The sequence below is a fragment of the Macaca nemestrina genome, chromosome 11, assembly GCF_043159975.1.
Source record: "Macaca nemestrina isolate mMacNem1 chromosome 11, mMacNem.hap1, whole genome shotgun sequence".
NCBI classification, from domain to species: domain Eukaryota; kingdom Metazoa; phylum Chordata; class Mammalia; order Primates; family Cercopithecidae; genus Macaca; species Macaca nemestrina.
In genome coordinates, this window is record NC_092135.1 from 93,444,686 (window position 1) to 93,470,683 (window position 25,998).

At 35.9% G+C, this 25,998-nt stretch overlaps 1 protein-coding gene and 1 non-coding gene across 7 annotated transcripts in view; one reads left to right on the plus strand and one right to left on the minus strand.

Annotated features, from left to right (window-relative positions):
* The window catches only part of LOC105468176 (solute carrier family 39 member 10), a 164,543-nt gene that overhangs the window by 93,740 nt on the left and 44,805 nt on the right, over positions 1-25,998 (plus strand). For all 6 annotated transcript variants that reach the window (XM_071073107.1, XM_071073109.1, XM_071073108.1 and 3 more), the window contains 2 exons: positions 13,350-14,368; positions 17,006-17,213. In XM_071073107.1, coding sequence (XP_070929208.1) covers positions 13,361-14,368; positions 17,006-17,213 — 1,216 coding nt within the window. In that variant the 5' untranslated portion in view covers positions 13,350-13,360. The remainder of the gene's footprint in view (positions 1-13,349; positions 14,369-17,005; positions 17,214-25,998) is intronic.
* LOC112424362 (U6 spliceosomal RNA) lies at positions 3,710-3,816 on the minus strand. The gene has a single exon (XR_003015109.1). It is a non-coding gene; the product is annotated as a U6 spliceosomal RNA (small nuclear RNA).

Genomic DNA, 25,998 nt, shown 5'->3' on the forward strand with positions numbered 1-25,998 from the left:
AATGTAGGTAGTTGTTTTGACATTTGATGAGAAAATGTAGATTTGTACATGAATGTATAGAATACAGTAAACATAGATATGTGTTGTTGATTGATTTGATATCTTAAGGTATAAATATATTCTCTCTTAAGTTAGTGAAACAGGAGAACTGAGTTAATACCCAAGCTCAATTAGCATGCACTTAACTTTTTATATGAATGAATCTCAGTGGAAAGACTGGGTTGCCTGAATTGTGCTTTTATTTATTTATTGGAAGAGTTGCAGTGGCATTCCAAACTGTGAATATGATTTCCAGTAGATTAGATAGCAGGTGAAGTAGGGGGATGAAAAAGCAAACCATGAAGCTATAAGAGGATTTTGTGGTCCCTGCTGAGAACTCATTACTACAATACTTTTTATCCCTTGAAGAATTTTCTAATGTCAGTGAAACTAGTAAGGTGTAGTGAGTCTTTCCAACTTCTGCTCAGATCCTAGTGAATTGGGTGCGTCCTGTAATCTAGAGCAGGTCTTGGATGTGCTAATGATGCACGTGCTCTTATGATATTTTGTTAGCATTCTTTCAAAAGAGTCACAACAGAGAGAATCCTCCCTCACCACCATACTTTTTGTAATTTAAGTGAAAGATACATAATACTGCATCTAATAATGGTAATACCTTAGGTTAATATATTTAGTTGCTTTACAAAGCAGTTTCATATACGTTCATTTATTTGGTGGATAAGTGTAGGTATTATTTCCCCTGTTTTGCAGAGAGAAAACAGTGGCACGACTGGGATGAACTAGAGACAGGTTTCTGATTCCTGGTTCTGTACTGTATACAAAATACTACATTTAATGGATATATGAGAAGTAGGGACAGAACTCAATTTATATTATTATTAATAGCTTGCACTTAAATAACATTTAAATATTGCAAATAATGTAGGAAAATTAACAAATATTTTACTAAAAATATGTACATAATTTTATTCGGTTCTTATAGTTACTACAAAATAGAACAGAAATTAACAGTCCCACTTTATAAGTAGTAATAAGACTTAAAGTGGTTAAGGGACTTGCTCAAGGACTCATAGCTAATAGATGGCAGTCAGATCTCTAACATCTTTGACTTCTAGGCTGATCTGTCTTCACTATGCACTGAGTCTCATTGCTTCTCTGTTACTCTGTGTGTGCCATTACTGAATCACAGAAGGAAACTAAATTGATACTTGACTACCTACATTGTGGTCAATATAAAGTTTGATAAAGCCGTTCAGTCATTTTATAAATATCAGCTGTGTTTATATGATTGCGGCTATAAGTAAAACTGATTTCAACCATTTAAAGTAGTCCTGTAATGAAACGTTTAAAAAATGAAGTCCTTTATGAAATTAGGAAACTGTGTATACATTTATTGAATAGATTTTCACATTAAATTTACTTAAAGCATGTTATATTATCCAGGATGAGGGTTTTAGTGATTAATCTTTTGGTTTCTACCTTATTTACCTTCAGACTAGCAATCTGGAACATTGAAAAAGCTTGCTTTAAAACCTTGCTAAGCAACTTATAGTATCTTTTTCCTGTCATTATTAGCATATTGTGTGTGTTTGTGTGCATGTGCACATGTGTACACACACACGGATATGAAAGAAAGAATTGTGATACAGATACTAACTTCTCATTCTTTCATTTGGTCTTCATTTTCCTTTAAAAAAAATACTCCCTAGAGTAAAAATAGGTGTTTTTTTTGTTTTTTTTTGGTTGTTGTTTGTTTGTTTTCTGGTTGTTGGTTTTGGTTTTAGTGAAATGAATTAAGTAGATTACACACAGGTAATAAGTACTAAATTGATCAGGCTGGGTACTGTCCATCGCACCCAGCACTTTAGGTCACATCCAGCACTTTGGGAGGCTGAGGCTGGCGGATTACCTGAGGTCAGGAGTTCAGGTTGCCCTGTCTCTACTAAAAATACAAAAATTAGCCAGACAGGCACCTGTAATCCCAGCTACTCAGGAGGCTGAGGCAGGATAATTGCCTGAACCCAGGAGGCAAAGGTTGCAGTGAGCGGAGATCATGCAATTGTACTCCAGCCTGGGCAACAGCGACTCTCTCTCAAAAACAAAAAAACAAACAAAAATTACTAAGTTGATTGGCCTCTCCAGCAGTTGGAACTAGGATTATTTTAGTATTTATCTGCTATTTTTCTTACTATGTCAGACAGTCATTTTGTTAAGTAATCTAAATTTATTCACAATGTTTTGTTTTTTTTCTGTTGAGTAAGTAGTATTAAGAGACAATTTCTTTTCCCTTAAAGTCTTTGTAGTGTAATTTTAGATGATGACTTTAATAAAGATCTCAAAGTATTCTGGTTTTAAGATATACAAATATGCTCCTGTAGTAGACTAAAGAGCCCCTGTCTTTCAAGTCAGAGAAATGCCACAGCTTAATCACGTTAGATACCTTTTCTGGGTCTCAGATTCCTTACACATAACACTGTTTAGCTAAATATACCTGAGGATTTTTAAAATCTCAAACATTCTACATTTTTATTATGTTTATCTGTATGAAATAAAAGACAGTCTAAGACAAAATATCTGTAGGAGGATTTGTAATGTTAGCCATTTGTATATATTCCTACTGAACTTGTTATTTAGGTGTTTAATTTTATTTAAAAATTTTAAATTTGTAGCTTGGTATTTTACACATTTCAAAACTACAGTGCAAAGCCTATAACTAAGGTTTTTGTAGGCTGGGCATGATGGCTTACACCTGTAATCCCAGCAGTCTGGGAAGCTGAGGTGGGAGGATCCCTTGAGCCCAGGAGTTTGAGACCAGCATGGGCATCATAGTAAGATCTCATCTCTATATGAAAAATAAAAATATGGCTGGGTGCGGTGGCTCAAGCCTGTAATCCCAGCACTTTAGGAGGCCGAGACGGGCGGATCACGAGGTCAGGAGATCGAGACCATCCTGGCTAACACGGTGAAACCCCATCTCTACTAAAAAAATACAAAAAACTAGCCGGGCGAGGTGGCGGGCGCCTGTAGTCCCAGCTACTCGGGAGGCTGAGGCAGGAGAATGGTGTAAACCTGAGAGGCGGCGCTTGCAGTGAGCTGAGATCCGGCCACTGCACTCCAGCCCGGGCGACAGAGCGAGACTCCGTCTCAAAAAAAAAAAAAAAAAAAGAAAAAAGAAAAAGAAAAAGAAAAATAAATACCTTTAAAAGAGATTTTTGAGCTGGGCGCTGTGGCTCACACCTATAATCCCAGCATTGTGGGAGACCGAGGTGGGTGGATAACAAGGTCAGTAGATCGAGACCATCCTGGCCAACATGGTGAAATCCCATCTCTACTAAAAATAAAAAATTAGCTGGGCGTGGTGTCATGTGCCCGTAGTCCCAACTACTCGGGAGGCTGAGGCAGGAGAATCACTTGAACCCTGGAGGTGGAGGTTGCAGTGAGTGGAGATCACGCCACTGCCCTCAAGCCTGGTGACAGAGCAAGATTCTGTCTCTAAAATAAAGTGAAAAAGGTTTTTGTAAGCCTTTACAGGAGAAATTGCTATGGAGAATATCAACCCTAATTCTTTTTTTTTTTTTTTGACAAAAATAGTATATATTATGTACAACGTGTATTTTGAGATATGTATACATTGTGGAATGTCTAAATTGAGCTAACAAATGCATTATCTCACATACTTATCTTTTTTGTGTGTGTGGTGAGAACATTTAATAGTATAGACCATTTCACAGATTTGCATGTTATCTTTGTGCAGGGCCTGTGCTAATCTTCTCTGTATTGTTTCAATCTTGGTGTATGTGCTGCTGAAGCAAACACCCTAATTCCTTTCATTTAAGGATCTAGTTAACCTTTCTCTTAAGTATAACCATATATTTTGTTAAGCAATATCTTTTTGTTAACAAAAATGCCATTTTTTTCTGGTTAAAAAATTGATTTTCTATTACAATATTTTTAAAAGTGCATGTAAAAAACTGGTGAAATTTGAATAAGGTTTGTAGTTAATAGTATTGATGTCAGTTTCTTAGTTTTGAACATGTACTAGTTATGTTAGATGTTATTGGGAAAAATTGGGTAAAGAGTACATGGAAACTCTGAACTACTTTTACAACTTCTTGTGAATCTTAAATTATTTCAAAATAAGAAGTTGAAAAAGCACTTTTTCCTTTGAGTAGTATTAAGTATGGATGTGTTTCTAGAAATTACGTGTTACTGGTGTTACTGATTTTACTAATTGAAGGTTGGAATAAACTTCATGTGGGGAATAAAAATTAAGTTTTGGATGAAATATAACACAGCAACAGAAAAGTACCCAAATGTTAAGTGTAAAATTCAAGTAGTTTTCATGAAGTGAAGCGCAACCATGTACCCAGCACTCAGGTAAGGAAATAATACATTAATAGGAACCCAGAATTCCTCTCATGATTCTGCCCAGTCACTCCCCACACTGAAGTATAGTCACTTCACTACACATTTAGTTCTGGCTTTAGTCTTAGATACAAGAGAATATTAGTGAACTTCATTTTTTCTTTGCATCCAAAGCAAAATATTTGCATTCAAAATAGTATAATAATTAACACAATGATTAAGTTCCTAACTGTAAATTAGCCCCACTCTTAATGCAGAAATTACACAGTGATAGAATACTTACGCTTTTAACTGTGGTTATGTATTGGAAATCAACAGCAAAAGATGAAAATGAATTTTTTGTGGCACGGCTAGTTAGTTACCGGAATCCCTTTTCCCATTTCTCGTCAGTAGGCTCATCCATTGATGTCTACAACACCTAGTAGAACTCTTCAGTAGAGATAACTCAGCTGAACTGAAAAAATATTATCAATTATAAAACTAACATATTCTTAATGCATAAAACTTGGAGAACTACAAAACACAAGAGACGTTAATAGAATATTTTGGCTTGGGCAAAGCTGCGTCCTATAAATGTCAGTTTTTAGGATTGAGTGGTATGTGGGCTTGTACCATTTCCCTCATTCCTGTCTCCACCTCAGAGATCCTCTTTATGCTGTCGATGGAAAAGATTGTTAACATCTACTGGAATGCTTGGGTAACGTAAGTTGATGAGACCCTGGCCTCCTAGCCGATTGAGATCATGTGACTAACCCCTTGCCAGTGGAATGTGATGAGAAGTGATGCCTGCAACTTCTACTTCCCTTGCTGCTGAAGAAGAAACTTCTGAACCTGGACTTCCATTCTTTATCTTTCCCCGTTGGCTGGAATATCAACTGTGTAAGAATGTTATGTCTCTGAATGACTGGAGCAGAGCTGCACTCAGACCTGGAGTAGTCATCTTTTTTTTTTTTTTTTTTTAAAAGGTCCAGGTGATTTAATATGGAGTAGTCATCTTGAACTGTTTTTGAGAGAGAGAAAAACTTGCCCATTTCTTAAACCACTACCTTTTGAGAGAGGTCTCTTTGGAATCAGTAGCTGCTTAGCCTGTAATAACAAAATGCATATTTCATCTAAATGATTTTTTTTTCTTTTGAGACAGGGTCTTGCTCTGTCCCCCAGGCTAGAGGGCACAGTGTGATCTTGGCTCACTACAGCCTGGCCTTCCTGAGTTCAATCAATCCTCCCACCTTAGCCTCTTAAGTAGCTGGGAGTACAGGCATGCATCACCACACCCAGCTAATTTTTAATTTTTTTTGTAGAGATAAGATCTCAGTATGTTGCCTAGGCTGACCTCAAACTCCTGGGCTCCACAGTCCTCCTGCCTAGGCCTCCTAAAGTGCTGGGATTACAGGCATGATCCACCATGCCTGGGCTAAATGATTCTTAAGCATGCATCTGCTATAGTAGTTCTAAACTAAAGTTGCAAAGTTAGTGAATGATTTACTTTAATAATAAAAAAAAAGTAGAGGTTTAATACTACCTCATGATGTTGCTTGTATCATTGTATTCCTATAATATTCTCTTAAATGTAAGTGATTTGAGTACTCAAGATTCTTAAAATCTTTTCCATAATAGAGTATGATGTATTTAAAAAATAGAGACAAATGACGTTTTAAAGCTTGTATAAATGATCTACAGCTTTTGTGTTTCATGGAGTCATTCATTTGATGTTGTCTGATCAATATATATGAATGTCCTGTTTCCACCTCTGGTACCTATTCATTTAACAGTGAGATAACATGCATTAAAGAAATCTCATGGTATTTGCATATCAGCCAAATGAAGTAACACTCACACCTTTAATTAGCATCTTCTAGTGGAAAATCAAAGTAACTGCAGGGAGTGTAACAGGAGCTAAAGGAATATGTATCCTCCTTTGCTTAACAGTGATTGGTCTTAATCACCCATGCCTTTTCATCTTCATTAGTGTACAAGTAAAATTGATACACAGTTTAAATGGTGACTTTATCCATGAGACTAAGATTAAAAAACATCTCAAACTTAATGCTGCTTTGGAATTGTTTTATAGACTATTTTAAAAAATGCTTAACCTATATATGCCATATATGATAATTCAACTTAATTTGTTCAGATAGATCATAACATTAGGTCGACTAAAGTATTATTTTATTTATTTATTTATTTTGAGACAGCGTCTCTATTGCCCAGGTTAGAGTACAGTGGCAAGATCAGGGCTCACTGCAGCCTTGACTGCCCAAGCTCAGATGATCCTCCCACCTTGACTTCTCAAATAGCTGAGACTACAGGCACACACTACCATGCCCAACTAATTTTTTTGTATTTTTTGTAAAGAGTGGTTCTGCCATGTTGCTCAGGCTGGTCTTGAACTCTTGGGCTCAAGATCCGCCAATCTCTGCCTCCCAAAGTGATGGAATTGCAGGCGTGAGCTACAGTGCCCAGCCCAAAGTATCATTTTAGAGAAGTGGAAGTGTTTGGTAATTTATTTGTATAAATAGGCACTCTCAAATTTTGTCTAGCTTGCATCAGACTCACTAGAAAGGCTGGATAAGTCATTGCTAATTTATTTGTGTAAATAGGCACTCTTAAATTTTGTCTAGTTTGCATCAGACTCACTAGAAAGGCTGGATATGTCATTGCTGGGTCCTATCCCTAATGTTTCTGTTACAGTAGGTCTGGGTGGGATGCAGGAATTTGCCTTTCAGATTTCTAGCAAGCTTATGCTGCTCTCACAACGACAGTTTGATTAACCACTGATACAAGTTATGTAGTATCTTCAAATTTACAGAAAAGTACATAGAATAATCAAGAACCCGAATCCCATTATCTTGCTTTAACAAATATTAATGTTTTATCATATTGCTTTAGATCCCTTTCCTGTTTTTAAAGAAATAGCACACTGCAAACGCAGTTAAATCTGTGTACTTCCTCTATGAGCTGATTTCCCTCCTTCCCTTTCTGAAAAGATAATGACTCTCCAGAATGCAGTCATCCCATGTTCTCTTGCTACATGAATATATGCCCCCAAATAAGCAATTCTGCATGTTTTAAAATTGTCTGTAAATTACACAGCGTGTATCTTTTTGCAATTTTATATTTCTGAGATTTTTGCATGTTAATACACAGTCTTCATAGTCACATTTGTGACTGCAGTGTAATCTTTAATTACATAAATATATTTATTTATTCTAATGATGAGCATTTAGGTTGTAGCAGGCAAAGTAGTGGTTACACAGTTGACCACTTTTCCTTATTTTATTTTATTTTTGAGACAGAGTTTTGTTCTTGTTGCCCAGGCTGGAGTGCAATGGCATGATCTCGGCTCACTACATCCTCTGCCTCCTGAGTTCAAGCGATTCTCCTGCCTCACCCTCCTGAGTAGCTGAGATTACAGGCACCCGCCACCATGCCTGGCTAATTTTTGTGTTTTAGTAGAGATGGGGTTTCACCATGTTGGTCAGGCTGGTCTTGAACTCCTGACCTCATGTGATCCACCTGCCTCAGCCTGCCAAAGTACTGGGATTACAGGTGTGAACCACTGCAACTGGCCTGCTTTTCTTTATTTACCTCCTTTTTTCTTAAGGCCTCTTATTCCCGCATGTTCTGTGAGTATTGCCTCTCCCACATACAGTCATATGCATTGCTTAATGCTGGGTATGTTCTGAGATGCAACCTTAGGTGATTTTGTCGTTGTGTGAACATCATAGCGTATACTTAGACAAACCTAGATGGTGTAGCCTCCTTTACACCAACCTATAGAGTATAGCCTGTTGCTTCTAGGCTACAAACCTGTTTAAGATATACTGAATACTGTAGGCAGTTGTGATACAATAGTAAGTATTTGTATGTTTAAACATAGAAAAGGTAGAGTCAAAATTCAGTATAAAAGATTTTTAAAATGGTACACCAGTGTTGGGCACTAATATGAATGGAGCTTGCAGGACTGGAAGCAACTGTGAGTGAGTCAGTGAGTGGGCAGTGAGTGAATGTGAAGGCCTGGGACATTACTGTACACTACTGTAAACCAATGATTGGCTTTGGCATGGGCATGTGGTAGAGACCTAAGAGATCAAAGATAGGTAAAGAGAAATCTGAGAGAGGCTTGAGGGAAATATTTTTCTCCCTGGATAAAAAGAGATGTGAAGTTAAACCTTCCATCCAAACAGGATTTCTGTGGAAAAAAAATAAAAAAGAAATTATGTTTTAAAAAAGATAAATCTTCCAGTTTTGAATATGATTATGCAGGGTTATCTTGAGACTCTGAGAAGGCAAATTTGAGATTGCTTGGATTTTTGGTATTGTCTTAGAATCACCCATTTCTTTTGATTTCTTTTTATGTGAAAGTTTTCCTCTGTTTTAATCATTTGGTTGAGTATTCTGTCATTGCAATAGTTCACATTAGAAAAACATTTACAATCTTGTAATAAGGATTTTTTTTTTTTGAGATGGAGTCTCGCTCTGTCACCCAGTCTGGAGTGCAGTGGTGCCATCTCAGCTCACTGCAACCTCTGCCTCCCAGGTTCATGCCATTCTCTTGCCTCAGCCTCCTGAGTAACTTGTACTACAGGTGCCCGCCACCACGCCCGGCTAAGTTTTTTTGTATCTTTAGTAGAGATGGGGTTTCACCGTGTTAGCCAGGATGGACCCGATCTCCTGACCTCATGATCCGCCTGCCTCGGCCTCCCAAAGTGCTGGGATTACAGGCGTGAGCCACCGCGCCTGGCCCCAATAAGGATTCTTGAATGTGTCTTTGCATGCCTAAGCGCAAGGGTAATTAAAAGTGGAACTTGGGAGCTGTAGAGTGTGTTCATAGTTGGCTGTAATAAATGTCAAGTAGCTTTCCAAAATGGCTGTACCAATATATACTTCCACCAGAGGTAAGGTAGTTTGTTTCTTTGTATTAGACCTTTACTTAACTTCTAGTATTGTGAGATACTAATTTTTGCCTATTACCGTCTTAGAGCCTTATCTAGATTTGAATTGCCTAGATTATTAGTCATCATGTTGCTGTTTTACCAACCTGTTTTATGTTCTTTTCATAGTTGTCTATGCAGTAGTGGAGTTTTTTTTATTACTATATGGGCTTTATATACTCTGGATACTGATGTTTTATATACATTGTTTATATATACGCATTGCAAATATCTCCTAGTATATGGCTTGCTATAAGCTTTTTTGTGTTTTTTTTTCCTCCCCCGAGACAAAGTCTTGCTGTGTCACCCAGTCTGGCAGGCCAGAGTGCAGTGGCACAATCTCGGCTCACTACAACCTCCACCTCCCGGGTTCAAGTAATTCTCCTGCCTCAAGCTTTTTTTGGTAGTGTCCTTTATTATAGAGTAATTTAAAAATAATTTAATCAGAAATTTTCATCATGATATGTGCTTTGTGTCTTGCCTAAAAAAATCTTTCCTTATCCCAAAACCATAAAGACATTCTCTTACATTTTCTTCTAGAACTTGTTGATAATTTTGCTTTTCACATATAGGTTTTTAATGTTCTTGGAATTGACTTGTGTGTGTAGTGTGAGGAAGAAGCATTTTCACAATCAATATTATTGATTCTCTTTGAGAACTCTGTTCCACTCCACTGGCCTATCTACCCCCTGTGCTAGTTCTATGTTTTTTTCATTAGTATAATTTTATAAAAAGATGTCTTTAATACCTTGCTAATCTTCTGAATTATTTTGATTGTCCTTGGGTTTTTGCTTTTATGAGTTTTTGGATGTGCTTTTGAAGTCTCACCAAAACCAAACAGCTATGAGGATTTTAATTGGCATTGAATTAAATTTGTATGTACACTTGGGAAGATTTTATATACCTTATGCAATGTATCCCACCTATCATATAGATGATGTCTCTCTCCAGGTTTTGCAGTTCTTTACTGTCCTTCAGTAACATCTTAATAGATTTTTCCTTTTGATGGTTTTATGTCTTGTTCTACTTAATTCTAGAAACCATACAATTTTGTTTATAATTACATTTTTTGATTGGTTTTCAGTGAAGAAAATTTGATTTTTATAAAACTTTGTATTGAAATAGAATGTGTTCAGAAAGTACACAGAGCATAAGTGCCATGAACTGTCACAAAGTAAACATATTTACATAACTACTACTGATGTCAGGAAAGAGCAGTACACTTTGCAGTCCCCTCCACTCTGGTTTTCTCCCAATTATTACCCCCATCTTTCTTTCAAAAAGTAATCATGGCCAGGTGCGGAGGCTCACACCTCAATCTTAGCATTTTGGGAATTTGAGTTGGGAGGAGTGCTTGAGGCTAGGAGTTTGAGATCAGCCTGGACAACAGAGCAAGATCCCTGAAAGAAGAAAATTAAAACCGAGCGTGGTGGTACACACAGCTACTTGGAAGGCTAAGTGGGAAGATCGCTTGTGCCTGGGAGTTTAAGGCTCCAGTGAGCTTTGATTGCGCCACTGCACTCCAGCCTGGGTGTCAGAGTGACATCCTGTCTCAAAAAAAAAGAAAAAAAAACCCCACATAGTTTAGTTCTATTCCTTTTTACCTTTATATAAGAATTATACTGCTTTCTTTGTTGTTTGTCACTTTTTTCCCAATATTTGTGAAATTCATCTATGCATGAAGCTGTAATTTCATTTTTATTCCTGTGTGATAGATTTTTCTGTTTCATTTATCATTTTATTGTTGATGAACATTTAGGCTTTTATCAGGTGTTTTTTGTTGTTGTTGTTGTTTGTTTTTTCTTTGTTTTTTTTGACCAGAGTCTGTATTGCCCATGCTGGAGTGCAGTGGCACGATCACGGCTCACTGCAACCTCCGCCTCCTGGGTTCAAGCTATTTTCCTGTGTCAGCCTCCTGAGTAGCACGTGCCACCATGCCTGGCTGATTTTTATACTTTTAGTAACAATAGGGTTTTACCATGTTTGCTAGGCCTGTCTTAAAGTCCTGACCTCAAGTGATCCGCCTGCCTTGGCTTCCCAGTGTGTTGGGATTACAGGTGTGAGCCACCATGCCCAGCCTTTTTTAAGTTTTGACTGTGGTAAATAATGGTTATGTGAATATTCATGATGGTATTCATGTACATGGATTTCTGTTGGGCATATACCCCAGACTAAAATTGCTGTGCGAGTGCATAGGCTTATTTTCAGCTTCTGGCAGATCTTGCCAAACAGTTTTTCAGAAGATACAATCTATAATCTTACTGTCATTGTACACAAGTTCCGTTTAACTCTATATACTCTTGCCTACTTTTGATATTGGCAGTATTTTATATTTTAGTTCTTTTTATGGAGTATATAGTGGTGTCTAATTGTGATTTTAATTTGGTTTCCTGAAGACTTCTGAGCTGAACATCTTTTCATTTGGTTCTTAGCAGTTTGGCTGTTATGAAGTGCTTGTTCAAGTTACCTACTCATTTTTTCATTGGGTCGTCTTACTGTAATTTTCATTTGATGTGTAGAAGTTCCTTATATATCTTTTAATGTACATTGTGGTAGTCTTCTCCCAGTCTGCAGCCTGCCTTTTTAGTTAGGTTTTTGTTTTGGATGTCTCTTGATGAAACATAAATTCTTAATTTCAGTGTAATATATTATCAATTTTGTGTTCTGTCTCGAAGGTCTTAAAATTAGTCTTCCAAATCTTCAAGATCTGCACTTTCCAGTACAGTAGCCAGTAGCCACATGTGTCTATTGAGCACTTGAAATATAAATAGACTGAATTAGGATGTGCTGTAAGTGTAAAATACATGACAGATTTCAAAGACGTAGTATTAAAAAGAATGTAAAATATTTTAATGATTTTTATATTGATTAGATGTTGAAGTTATAATATTTTGGATATAATGGGTTAAATAGAATAGTATGAAATTAGTTTCATCTATTCTGGAAAACTTCAAAACTACGTAATTGGCTCTTATATTTCTAGATTCTTGAAGTATGCTTGTCCAATAGAACTATCTATAATGATGGACATGTTCTGTGTCTACATAGTAGACATTAGCTACATGTGGCTATTGAACAATTAAAATGTGGCCAGGGTGACTGAGAGGCTGCATTTTAAATTTAATTTTAGTTAATTTAAGTACCCATATGTGACTAGTGGCTACCATTGAACTGGACTGTTCTGGACACTTTATCATTTTAGCATTTCTTGTTTCAGATTTATGTTCACGAGCTATTAGCAATTGATTTTTGTAATAATGTGAGGTAAGGGTCAGATTTTATTTATTATTTCCTTTTGTGTGGAAACCTAATTGACCAAGCACCAAGGAAAAGACCATCCTTTCTGGTTTTTAGCTTTTGTCTTCTGTTCCTTTAGTCTATTTGTTAGTTACTGCACCAAATACCACAGCGTCTTTAATAATTCACAGAGTGAATGCTTCAATTTTGTTCCTCAAGGAACACATCTTAGCCATTCTTGGCCCTTTCTGTTTCCACATAAATATTAAAAACAGTTAATCAGTTTTCACAAAATAATTTCTGAGATTTTGACTGGGATTGTATTGGATACATAGCTTATCCAATCGTAACATGAAATAGCCATCCATTTATTTAGGTCTTTTATTTCTCCTAATAATTTTCTCTCAATAATATTTCTCTCAATAATTTCTCTCTTTTGTATGTAAAATTCTTGTATGTCTTTGGTTAGATACATTCCTAGCTATTTGCTACTGTAAATGTTACTATTTTTGAGTTTTGTTTTCTAATTATTGCTGGTATATCGGAATATAATTTATTACTGTCCTTATATGCAGTAACTGTACTAAACTAACTTACTAATTCTTAAAGATTCTTTAAGGCATGCTGCATAATTAATTCTACCATTTGTGAATAATGACAGTTTCACTTTTCTCTGATTCTTAACATATTTTATCATGAAGGAAATGGAGTAAAACTTTTTTTAGTGGATTGGCAACTTCTAGAGAATTTGTGATTGATTTGAATGTGTCTAGGTAGAAACTAATACTTGTCTGTCTCTTTAAATCTCTTTAGGAAAAATAGAAATGAAGGTACATATGCACACAAAATTTTGCCTCATTTGTTTGCTGACATTTATTTTTCATCATTGCAACCATTGCCATGAAGAACATGACCATGGCCCTGAGGCGCTTCACAGACAGCATCGTGGAATGACAGAATTGGAGCCAAGCAAATTTTCAAAGCAAGCTGCTGAAAATGAAAAAAAATACTATATTGAAAAACTTTTTGAGCGTTATGGTGAAAATGGAAGATTATCCTTTTTTGGTTTGGAGAAACTTTTAACAAACTTGGGCCTTGGAGAGAGAAAAGTAGTTGAGATTAATCATGAGGATCTTGGCCACGATCATGTTTCTCACTTAGATATTTTGGCAGTTCAAGAGGGAAAGCATTTTCACTCACATAACCACCAGCATTCCCATAATCATTTAAATTCAGAAAATCAAACTGTGACCAGTGTATCAACAAAAAGAAACCATAAATGTGATCCAGAGAAAGAGACAATTGAAGTGTCTGTAAAATCTGATGATAAACATATGCATGACCATAATCACCGCCTACGTCATCACCATCGTTTGCATCATCATCTTGATCATAACAATACTCACCATTTTCATAACGATTCCATTACTCCCAGTGAGCGTGGGGAGCCTAGCAATGAACCTTCAACAGAGACCAATAAAACCCAGGAACAATCTGATGTTAAACTACCAAAAGGAAAGAGGAAGAAAAAAGGGAGGAAAAGTAATGAAAATTCTGAGGTTATTACACCAGGTTTTCCCCCTAACCATGATCAGGGTGAACAGTATGAGCATAATCGGGTCCACAAACCTGATCGTGTACATAACCCAGGTCATTCTCATGTACATCTTCCAGAACGTAATGGTCATGATCCTGGTCATGGACACCAAGATCTTGATCCTGATAATGAAGGTGAACTTCGACATACTAGAAAGAGAGAAGCACCACATGTTAAAAATAATGCAATAATTTCTTTGAGAAAAGATCTTAATGAAGATGACCATCATCATGAAGTAAGTATAAAAAGATGTCTGATAGCTGCTTCATAATTCTCAGATAATTGTGGTGCATTTTAAAAACAGGATAAATAACAGTGGAGTATTAATCATATTTAAATGTATTTCCATATCTTTACCTATGAAACATCAGGTAATGTTCACGAACAGGATACATTAAGGAATTAAAATCAGTATAAAGATTTTTAAGCGGCTGGGTGCGGTGGCTCACACCTGTAATCCCAGCACTTTGGGAGGCTGAGGTGGGTGGATCACGAGGTCGGGAGATTGAGACCATCTTGGCTAACACGGTGAAACCCCGTCTCTACTAAAAATACAAAAAATTAGCGGGGCATGGTGGTGGGCACCTGTAATCTCAACTACTCAGGAGGCTGAGGGGGAGAATCACTTGAACCCGGGAGGCGGAGGTTGCAGTGAGCTGAGATCATGCCACTGCACTCTAGCCTGGGCGACAGAGTGAGTCTCCATCTCAAAAAAAGAAAAAAAAAAAAAGATTTTTAAAATCTGAATTTCACTTGTATTTGTTTGTTTCTTATATTCTCAAATTTGGTTTCCTCAAATCTAAATGTATTTTTAAGAAATTTTTTTTATAGTACGTATCTGAAGACTAAGCATTTTAATGTTGTTAAAAAATGTATTCCTTATGAATTGACTCTCCAAGCTAGTCTCTTACTGTTATTATTGTTAGCCACGTTCTAGGTATTTGAAAATTAAATTTTTAAAATTGTTGTTCAGTTTGTCCTCTTGGGAAGTAACTAGAACAGTTTCCAGTTCATAAGTTGTTAATTTATTGAATTAACTATTCAGTGTTTCCAAGTCATTGATGTAGCTCCAAAGTCAGGTATTTTGCACATATGGTTAGCTTGTTTTCTCTGTGTCACTTTATGGTAAGGCCTACTTACTCATGATAATTGTTTTTTTCTCAGGCCTTTCACAGACTTAGGATGAATATAAAAAGGTATAATAATAAGAAACTAATAGTAATGGGATGTCCTGTTTTCCTTTAAAAATTTTCATACTCCTGGGTACTTACACATTTGGTTGGCTCCTTGATTTTCTTTTTAACTATTCACCTTAAGCACATTCATTTTAGTTTCATTAAAGGGATGTTGATTCCTTGTTTATTCTATTTTTAGCATTCTTACTAAGTTTAGAAAAATTCGTTGAATTTGTTGTTCATATGTATAGAAAGTAGCACCATCAACTGTGGAAAATGACCACATCCTTTTCTGTCACTATCATTGACATATGTTTTATGTCTAGGTAAATATCTTTGTGTTTCTTCCCTAGATAAATCATCAGCTATTTGGTTTTCAGCAGTTATAAACACTGATTTTAAAATAACATATATCAAGATCTTAGTATGGTTTTGAAGTATGCATTCATTTTATTATTATTTTCAAAAATTTATTCTTTGTAGAGATGGAGTCTCACTATATTGCCCAGACTGGTCTCAAACTCCTGACCTCAAGCAGTTCTCCAGCCTTAAATTCCCAAAGTGCTGGGATTACAGTGCATTAATTATTATGACTTAGGATAATTATTATGACTTAAGATAATATCCTAGAATATTTTGTTGATAATTACTAGATCTTATTGTTCATTTCTTCTTTGTATCACATCCATGAGGTTTGCATCATTAGACTTGTTAATGGCATTCTGATAGGTCTGATGCATACTGGGAATCTCATGATTCTGAAATGTTCAATAATTTTAATAGATTAGTACCTTATGGTAATTAAGACCTAAGAAGATCAAAAGCAAGTGGTGCTAAATAGAAAAAAATCAAAATTAAAAAAAAACTAAGAAGAATCATTTTTGTGTGTTTATAGGTTTTTAGTTTTTCATGTTTTTTTGTGTGCCATAGATAAAACCATATAGTAAGATAGCAAGTTAATAAACAAGCATGCAACCAGAGCAGATATATGTGACAAAGGGACAGTGCCAGTCTCTTTTGCCATAATTTAGATGCTTGTTTTTAACCATATGATGGATCCACACCTGTTGGCTATTTGTTTTCTGCTTTGTTTTGTTTTTTATTATTATTTTTTCTCCTCTTTCATCAGTGTTAAGCTTACTTTTTGTTTGTTTTTAAAGTACCAGTGGATGAAGCTGCCTTTATTTTTATCTTCCGGTTTTGTTCCTGTCAACGGACATTGGGCTAGAATTTTCCAAAACAATGTGCTTTTGGAGTGCATTTGGCAATGAAAATGTCTATATTATGGTATATTTTAATATAAGCCATTAAAGTACTCTAAATCTATTTAATCTGTTCCACAGATAAGGATCTTGAGTCACCGATGATTGCAATTTGATAGGGAAATGATTTTTCTCATCATCCTACGAGAGTCTTGGGGATATAGTTGTGAGTCATCCTTATCCATGACAAAAAGTCATTATCTTTCATGTGTTGGCGTAGAAAAATTATTAAAGTCCATGAAGAGTTTTGGGTAATATAGTTGAGTGTATCCCTGTTAGAAATTCTTATTAAAAAGTTTTATTTGTAATAGATATCTATGTATTACAGATTATTTGCAAGTAATATTTAGAATATTTATTAGGCAGTAATTTATTTTTTTGCATAATCTCCTTAAAGACCCTCTTACTTAATTTGTTTTATCACTTTCTTTGCAGTGTTTGAATGTCACTCAGTTATTAAAATACTATGGTCATGGTGCCAACTCTCCCATCTCAACTGATTTATTTACATACCTTTGCCCTGCGTTGTTATATCAAATCGACAGCAGACTTTGTATTGAGCATTTTGACAAACTTTTAGTTGAAGATATAAATAAGGATAAAAACCTGGTTCCTGAAGATGAGGCAAATATAGGGGCATCAGGTAAGAGAAATTTTTAGTTTTTTCTCCTTAAAATAGTACCTGTAGTTACTTTTTAAACTGTAGTTGAATTAGAAAATAATCCTAAATTATTGGCTTTCTTTTGGTATCAGACTTTAAATATATTTTAATCAGGTTTAGATATGCATGTTTAAAAGAAACTGGGGGAAGACAGGAGGCACAATATGTTTTATTTATCTCTTTTGGCATATTACAAAGGGATATTTTGCTGTGGATGGACTACTAGATTAAAAATGATATACAGATTTGTGATAAGTTGATTATTTTTGATAAGCAAATATAAGTAATGGGACCCCTAAATAAAGTTATTTGTTCTTGTAATTACTTCACATTTATCAGGGTGCCTCTGCTGAAAAGCAAAGATGATTTAAATTTTAAAGACATAAAAAGGGAAGCTACTGTGTGTAAACTCCAGGAATGTCTGAGAAATGCCTAATAAACTTGGCACGTGAACTTTATTATGGGCATTTCTAGAGAGCTTTCAACTAGGGTAAAACCAAAACTATTTTTAAATTTCTTTTAGGCTCTTTTTTCATGGTACCCACTTGGCTCCACCTTGGTGTTCACACGTACTTCCCACTTAATATTTCAAAACTTATACTCCACACAAAATTTGTACCCCTTAATGGATCCCAAATATCATTACATTTCATTCTTTTGATAAAATCTGGAACTCTTTGACTTTCTTTTTGTCCTTTTTCTTCTTTTCATTTTTTTCCCATTCTGTAATCAGGTATGAAGTCCAGTTAAAGCTATCTCTTCAGTATCTTCTAACTCCATCCACTCTGTCATAACAATTCTGGATTTTCTTGGTTATTGGATTGTTGAAATAACTTCATAACCTTCCCTGCCTGTGTTTGTGTCCCCTTGCAAGACATTCTTAGCACTTAAACTAGATTTATCTTTCTAAAATGCAAAGAGATTCTGACACAGAGTTTTTTCTTTATAGTGATAGCTAACATTTTGTTAATACATGCTTTTAAAATCTTATTTACTTAAACACATATTGCAGACACTGTTCTAAGCTGAATTCATTTACTCCTCACAACACTTTTATGAGACAGGTAATGTTAGTCTTCCCAGTAGCTTTTCTAATATCTCAGAGCTCATAAGTGGTAGTACTGGGATTCAGTCCTGTAACTATTTTGCTATCTTATGTGCTGTTTTAAATGCATTTTTTTTTCCCACTAAGTTTTAGCAGTAATCCTGTGAGGGAGAGATTATATGATTCTTGTTTCTAAAAACAAGATAAGGAAACTGACAGAGCCCACAAACCCTAAGGTTTGTCTGATGAAACCTCTGAGTATCTAATCCCTATGACATTGTCTTCCAAATTAAGTTAGTTCTGATACCACCTTTGTGATTTTTCCCATGTATCTTCACACTACTTAATACTTTATATTTTCTCACTAATATATATTTTTTATATCTCTGGAACATGGATTTGATGTGATGTGCTAGTTATATTTTTTCTCATGCATTTTAGGAAACTGCATCATGCTGTATTGTTCAGAGCCCTTTACTTGGCCCACAAGGCTTTCCGTAATATGATCCTCCCTGTGTGTCTTGACATTCTTACCCCTCATCATTCATTTCTCTCCTCTTTTCTCAGTTCTAACGATAATAAACTACTGTTAATAGATTGTGCCATTTTTCTCCCGTCCCTCTCTCCCTCTTCACTTTCTAAACCCCCCGTGCCTGACTGACGGCTATAATTCCTCAAAGATTCAGTTCAAGTATTGGCCCCTCTGGGTAAACTTAGTGACCATACTAGGCTAAACTATGTTCCCTTCCTTGACACCTCTAGATGTCTCCCTCATAGTATAGATCTTGGGGGATCTTAATAATTAAATTAATCTGGTTTTTTTGGACTTCAGTTGCTTTAATACAGTGACTAAACCTTTTAAACTCTTATGTTGATTGAATGAATACAGTTGCTTAATATAAGTCTGTAAGCGTTCAGTTATAATCCAGGAAAGATACTTGTTGAAATGTGTCTTTGAAGATAATTATGTGACTGTATCAATCAGCCTGATATACTTTGATAATGAATGTCTTCAAAATTAGTTTTGAGAACTTTTTTTTTAACCATAAAGTAATGAAAAACTGATGGAATTACTGTGAACACAGTTCTGGATGAAATGCCAGATAGGGTGGCTTTAGAGGATACTAGTAAAATGAGCAAAATGATATGTATGAATTTGGACTTAAAACTGAATTCTGGCATAATAAAGGATTGAAAGGACAGAATTTTTAAACATTTCGTAGTGTAGGAATAAGGTAGACATCCCATTCCAATACGTAAGAATTTTATTTGCGATAAAGATACAAGTAAAAGGAAATATTATTACATAAAAAGTAAAGTCTTCTAGGCACCTACATTTCTATTTCTGATTAATATCTTTGCAGTAGGAAAATAAATTTAGACTAGACAAATGAATCATAATAATCTATGTTCTCTACTAAAAATACAAAAAATTAGCTGGGTGTGGTGGTGTGCGCCTATAGTCCCAGCTACTTGGGAGGCTGAGGCAGGAGAATTGCTTGAACCGGAGAGGCAAAGGTTGCAGTGAGCTGAGATCGCACCACTGCACTCCATCCTGGCAACAGAGTGAGACTCCATCTCAAAACAAAACAAAAACCTATGTTTATTGGGACTTTACCATGTGCTGTACTAAACATTTTTACAAGGATGTTTCTTTTAATTTATTAAACCCACTCAACAGGCACTTTACTTTTGTTTGGTGAGGAAAAGGAGGCTTAGAGAGTAAGTCAGGTAACTTGCCCAAGGTCACACAGACTGCTGCCAGGTAGCAGAGCCATGCTATGAACTATAGTATTCTCCTTCTACAACATATAATCATAACCACTGTGCTGTAATTCTTATACTTCCTGCTCTACTGTTTCCTCCTGAAAAGGTTTTGGAGAGTGCTTTGCTAGAATATAAGTGGCAGAGAAATGAGGCAAGTTTTATAGAATTATTTTTACTAGTATTTTGACAGATTTGCAAGTATTGTTTTAAGTATACATAAGTTGGTGGTTTAAAAAAATCTAAGAATGGTCTTCTTGATAAACAAGTGGGGCCCTCTGGTAAGATCAGCAAAGGCAGAGAAAGTGGGTCTTTGCACTAGATTTGAATTCTGATCTTTGAATAGATAAATTCAGCCTCTTTCTTGACTTCATGCTTATTGATCTTGGTGGATGAATAAGCGCCCTGAGAGGCCTAGTCCCTCTCAGGTGCCTGTGAATTCTCACTGTGGCAGGAGAAAGGGGAAGCTAGGTCTGAGATTAAACTTAATTAAAAATACAATAGATTTATTTGTTCCTTACAGAGAAAAATGGAGACTGAGACTGATCTAAAGTTAAAACTAATAGCTTTTTTCTTGTTTTGAAGTCTTCTGAAAAGCTTCTTGTTCTTTGTTGTTATGTTACCCGTGGATTATTATATTGCCATAGTCAATATATTCTAATGAAGCTGTTGACAGATGCTTGACTATAGTAATATTGAAAGTTACGGCTTATTCAATCTGAAAAGCCTTAGAGGAAATTGTACTTGCTTTGAAAACAAATATGTTACTAATAGTGAATATTGATTAGTTGTTTGCAGGTGGTTATTAGCATTGTCAGAAATGCAGCTTGAATTAATTATGTGCTGATAGATGTTAATAATTGTTAGAGATAATGCCCTGCTAGTAATTAGTTTTAATGACTACTGCACCATTAAGAAAGGTTAACTTGTTCTATATAAATCTCCCATAGTGGCACAGCTACTACCTCATTAACTTTGTTCAGAGACTGCTGTAAACCTAATATGCTATATACTGTGTCTGGTAGAAATCGTTTGTTTCACAAGATTGGCTCATTTAGTCATAGAGTTGACCCTAGCTTAATTACCAAGGGGGGTTGTGAATAGGCTGCTAAGCATTTTCTGTCAATTAAAATGCTGAAGCAGTGTAGAAAACTGCCATCTTGCACATGCTTTGAACCAAGTTAATTAGAAAGTTTCCACAGATGAGCGCTTCTTTTTAAAAGAATGCATTTTCTCTCTAGATAATGAGAAAGGGAGTCAGTGAATAACTAAGCTTGAAGACCTTTAGCATTTTAAGCAACCCAATTTGCAGAATAAGTGAAGCTTGATTCAGACATTTGGTGCTTTTTTATTGCATATGGTATCTTGGGTACATATAAAGAAAACATTTATTAGTGGTCTTTAATAGTTTGTATATTGTTTTATGTAAAGTTTTAAAAATATACCTTTTGTTTTGTTTTTGCTTTATACCAAATGAATTGTGATTAAAAAGCCCAACAATTTGGTTAGAAATCAAAACAATTTTACTACCATCATTGCTTTTTTTCCTACATGTGGGAAATTAGGATAGAGTTTATGTAAGCTTAAATTTAAATGTTATAAATTCTACAAATAAAGCATTTAAATAATATGGGAAAGTATTTTAGTACAGTAAGTTCAAAACAACTTCACATTTCTGCTCATAGGTCAAAAGGATTATTCCTTGGAAGATTCCAAGTTGTTAGAAGAATGAACTATCATTTGAATTTGTAGTGCTTTTAGAAAGCTGAAATTGTTTTTAAATTAATAATTCAAGATAAGAAACCATGTTTTTAATGTTGTATACTTAGGAGCTCGTAATAGTAGGACTGTTTTCCTAATGAAATAGTTGTCCAGGAATAGTTGCAATCTACAGAAAATACCTGGAAATTTTCTGATTTATCTGAAAAGGGAAATCTAGCTCTTCACTTATTTGGGACTGGCAGGAGTAAGTGACAATGTGTGTTACATGCAAAATAAATAATTAACCTTACTGCTTATGTATATTTTTAGTTGGCATTGAAATAAATATATTCTGATAATTTTATGTAGTTATAAGTTTGTTTTGTCAAGGTAGAGATACACTTTTGCCTGTTTGCCTCTATCCTAATTAGCTCAAATTTAGAAGAACTGCCATTTGGATTAATAAAGTTAGTATTCCTTCCTACTTTCATGTTTAATTGTACTTTATATTTTCTTATATATTTTCTTTTTTGTGAATCCACCTCTGTGAGGTAAACACAGGAGTCATAAATAAATCACTTGGCCAAGGATTCTCTGAAAAGACTGTGAATTAGTGGAGAAAACAGTGGATTAAAAATTAGACGACCGACTGGGAGCAGTGGCTCGCACCTGTAATCTCAGCACTTTGAGAGTCTGAGGCAAGAGGATCTCTTGAGCCAGGAGTTCTAGACTAGCCTGGGCAACATAGGGAGACCCTGTCTCTACAAATAATTTTTAAATTTTTGAAAAAATTAGCTGAGCATGTGGTGCATGCCTGTGGTCCCAACTACTTGGGAGGCAGAGGCAGAAGGATGACCTTAGCCTGGGAGATCGAGGGTGTAGTGAGCTGTGATCACACTACCGCACTCCAACCTGGATAACAGAGTGAGACCTTCTCTCAGAAAAAAAGAGGACTTTGGATTTAGTTTTAGCTTTGCCATTTTTAGCTACATAAATGTTTTTAAATTGTGGTAAAATTATATAACGTAAAATTTGCCATTTTGACAAATTTTTTTCCAGTTTTTTGAACTGTGATGAAATGCAGTAACAAAATTTATCATTTTAACAATATTTAAGTATACAGTTTGGTGATATTAAATATATTCATAATATTAAATACATTCATAATGTTACACAACCATCCATACTATTTACCTCCATAATTCTTTTCATCTTGTAAAACCAAAACTCTATACCCATTAAACAGTAACTCCTATTTCCCCCTCTCCCCAGACCCTGGGACCTATCAATCTACTGTCTTTATGTTAATGATTTTGATTAAGCATCTTATATAAATAGAACCATATATTATTTGCCTTTTTGTGACTGGCTTATTTCACTTAGCATAATGTCCTCAAGGTTCATCCATGTTGTAGCATCAGAAATTCCTTCCTGGCCAGGCACAGTGGCTCATGCCTATAATCCTAGCACTTTGGGAGGCTAAGGCGGGCAGATCACCTGAGGTCAGGAGTTCGAGACCATCCTGACCAACATGGTGAAACCTCATCTCTACTAAAAATACAAAAACTAGCTGGATGTGGTGGCGGGTGCCTGTGATCCCAGCTACTTGGGAAGTTGAGGCAGGAGAATCGTTTGAACCGGGAGGCAGAGGTTGCAATGAGCCAGTATCACACCGCTGCACTCCAGACTGGGCAACAGAGCGAGACTCTCTAAAAAAAGGAAGGAAGAAAGAAAGAAATTCCTTCATGTTTAAGGCTGAATAATATGACATTGCATGTATATACCACATTTTGCTTATGCATTTATCTGTCCATGGACAGTTGGGTTGCTTCCACATTTTAGCTAATGTGAAACATGTTGCTGTGAACATGGGCATCTCGACCCTGCTTTAAATTCTTTTGGTTATATACCCAGAAGTGGAATTGCCCTATCATATGGTAATTCCATTTTTAATTTTTTGAGGAACTGCCATACTATTTTCCATAATGGCTGTACCATTTTACATTACCCCCAAGAGTGCACAAGTCTCCCGGTTTCTCCACATCTTTGCCAACACTTTTTTCTTGATAGTAGCCAACCTAATGGTGGTGAGGTGGCATCTCATTGTAGTTCTGATTTGAATTTTCCTGAAGATTAGTGCTGTTAGGCATCTTTTCATGTGCTTATTGGCAATTTGTATATCTCCTTTCAAAAAATGCCTATTACAGTTCTTTGCCCATTTTTAAAAATCTGGTTATTCTTTTCATTGTTGAATTTTAGGAGTTCTCTATATTCTGAATATTAATCCCTCATCAGATATATGATTTGCAAATATTTTCTCCCATTTTATGCATTGCCTTGTTACTCTGTTGATAATTGTCTTTTTGTTTTTAAATTTATTTTTTATTTCAATAGGTTTTTTGGGGAACAGGTGGAGTTTGATTACATGAATAAGTTTTTTTTTTTTTTTTGAAACGGAGTCTCCCTCTGTCTCCCAGGCTGGAGTGCAGTGAGGCCATCACGTCTCTCAGCAAGCTCCGCCTCTCGGGTTCATGCCATTCTCCTGCCACGGCCTCTTCCAGTAGCTGGGACTACAGGCGCCCACCACCACGCTCGGCTAATTTTTTGTATTTTTAGTAGAGGCGGGGTTTCATTGTGGTCTCGATCTCCTGACCTCGTGATCCACCCGCCTCGGCCTCCCAAAGTCCTGGGATTACAAGCGTGAGCCACCGCACCCGGCCATGAATAAGTTCTTTAGTGGTGATTTCTGAGATTTTGGTGCACCTATCACCCAACCAGTGTATACTGTACCCAATGTGTAGTTTTATCCCTTCCCCCCCGCCGCCCCACCCTTTCCGTTGAGTCCCGGAAGTTCATTGTATCATTTTTATGCCTTGGTATCCTCATAGCTTAGCTCCCAGTTATGAGTGAGAGCGTACGATGTTTGGTGTTCAATTCCTGAGTTTCTTCACTTAGAATAATAGTCTCCAATTCCATCCAGGTTTCTGCAAATGCCATTGTTTTATTCCTTTTTATGGCTGAGTAGTATTCCATGGTACATATATGCCACATTTTCTCTATCCACTCGTTGGTTGATGGGCATTTGGGCTGGTTCCATATTTTTGGAATTGCAGGTTGTGCTGCTATAAACATGTGTCCAAGTATTTTAGTTCTATAATGACTTTTTTTCCTCTGGGTAGATACCTAGTCATGAGATTGCTGGATCAAATGGTAGATCTACTTTTAGTTTTTTAAGTAATCTCCACACTGTTTTCCATAGTGGTTGTACTAGTTTACATTCCCACCAGCAGTGTAAAAGTGTTCCCTTTTCACCACATCCATGCCAACATCTGTTATTTTTTGGTTTTTTGATTATGGCCAATCTTGCAGGAGTGAGGTGGCATCACATTGTGGTTTTGATTTGCATTTCCCTGGTACTTAGCATTGTTGATCATTTTTCCATGTTTCTTGGCCATTTGTGTATCTTCTTTTGAGAATTGTCTATTCATGCCCTGAGCCACTTTTAGATGGGATTGTTTGTTTTTCTCTTGCTGGTTTGTTTCAGTTCTTTGTAGATTCTGGATATTAGTTCCTTGTTAGATGTATAGATTGTGAAGATTTTCTCCCACTCTGTGGGTTTTCTGTTAACTCTGCTGATTATATTGTTGCTGTGCAGAAGCTTTTTAGTTTAATTAAGTACCATCTGTTGATCTTGGTTTTTATTGCATTTGCTTTTTAGGTTCTTGCCCTGAAGTCTTTGCCTAAGCCAATGTCTAGAATGGTGTTTCCAGTGTTCCACTGTTGTGGTATCAAGTCTTAGATTTAAGTCTTTGCTCCATCTTGAGTTGATTTTTTTTTTTTTATAAGGTGAGGGCTGAGGATCCAGTTTCATTCTTCTACGTATGACTTACCAATTTTCCCCGCACCATTTGTTGAATAGGGTGTCCTTTCCCCAGTTTATGTTTTTGTTGGCTTTGTTGAAGATCTGTTGGCTGTAAGTATTTGACTTTATTTCTGGGTTCTCTATTCTGTTCCATTGGTCTATGTGCCTATTTTTATACCAGTACCACGCTGCTTTGGTGACTATGGCCTTAAGCATAGTTTGAAGTCAGGTAATGCAATGCCTCCAGATTTGTTCTTTTTGCTTAGTCTTGCATTGGCCATGTAGGCTCTTTTTTGGTTCCATATGAATTTTAAGATTTTTTTTTTCTAGTTCTGTGAAGAATTATGATGGTATTTTGATAGAAATTGCACTGAATCTGTAGATTGCTTTTGGCA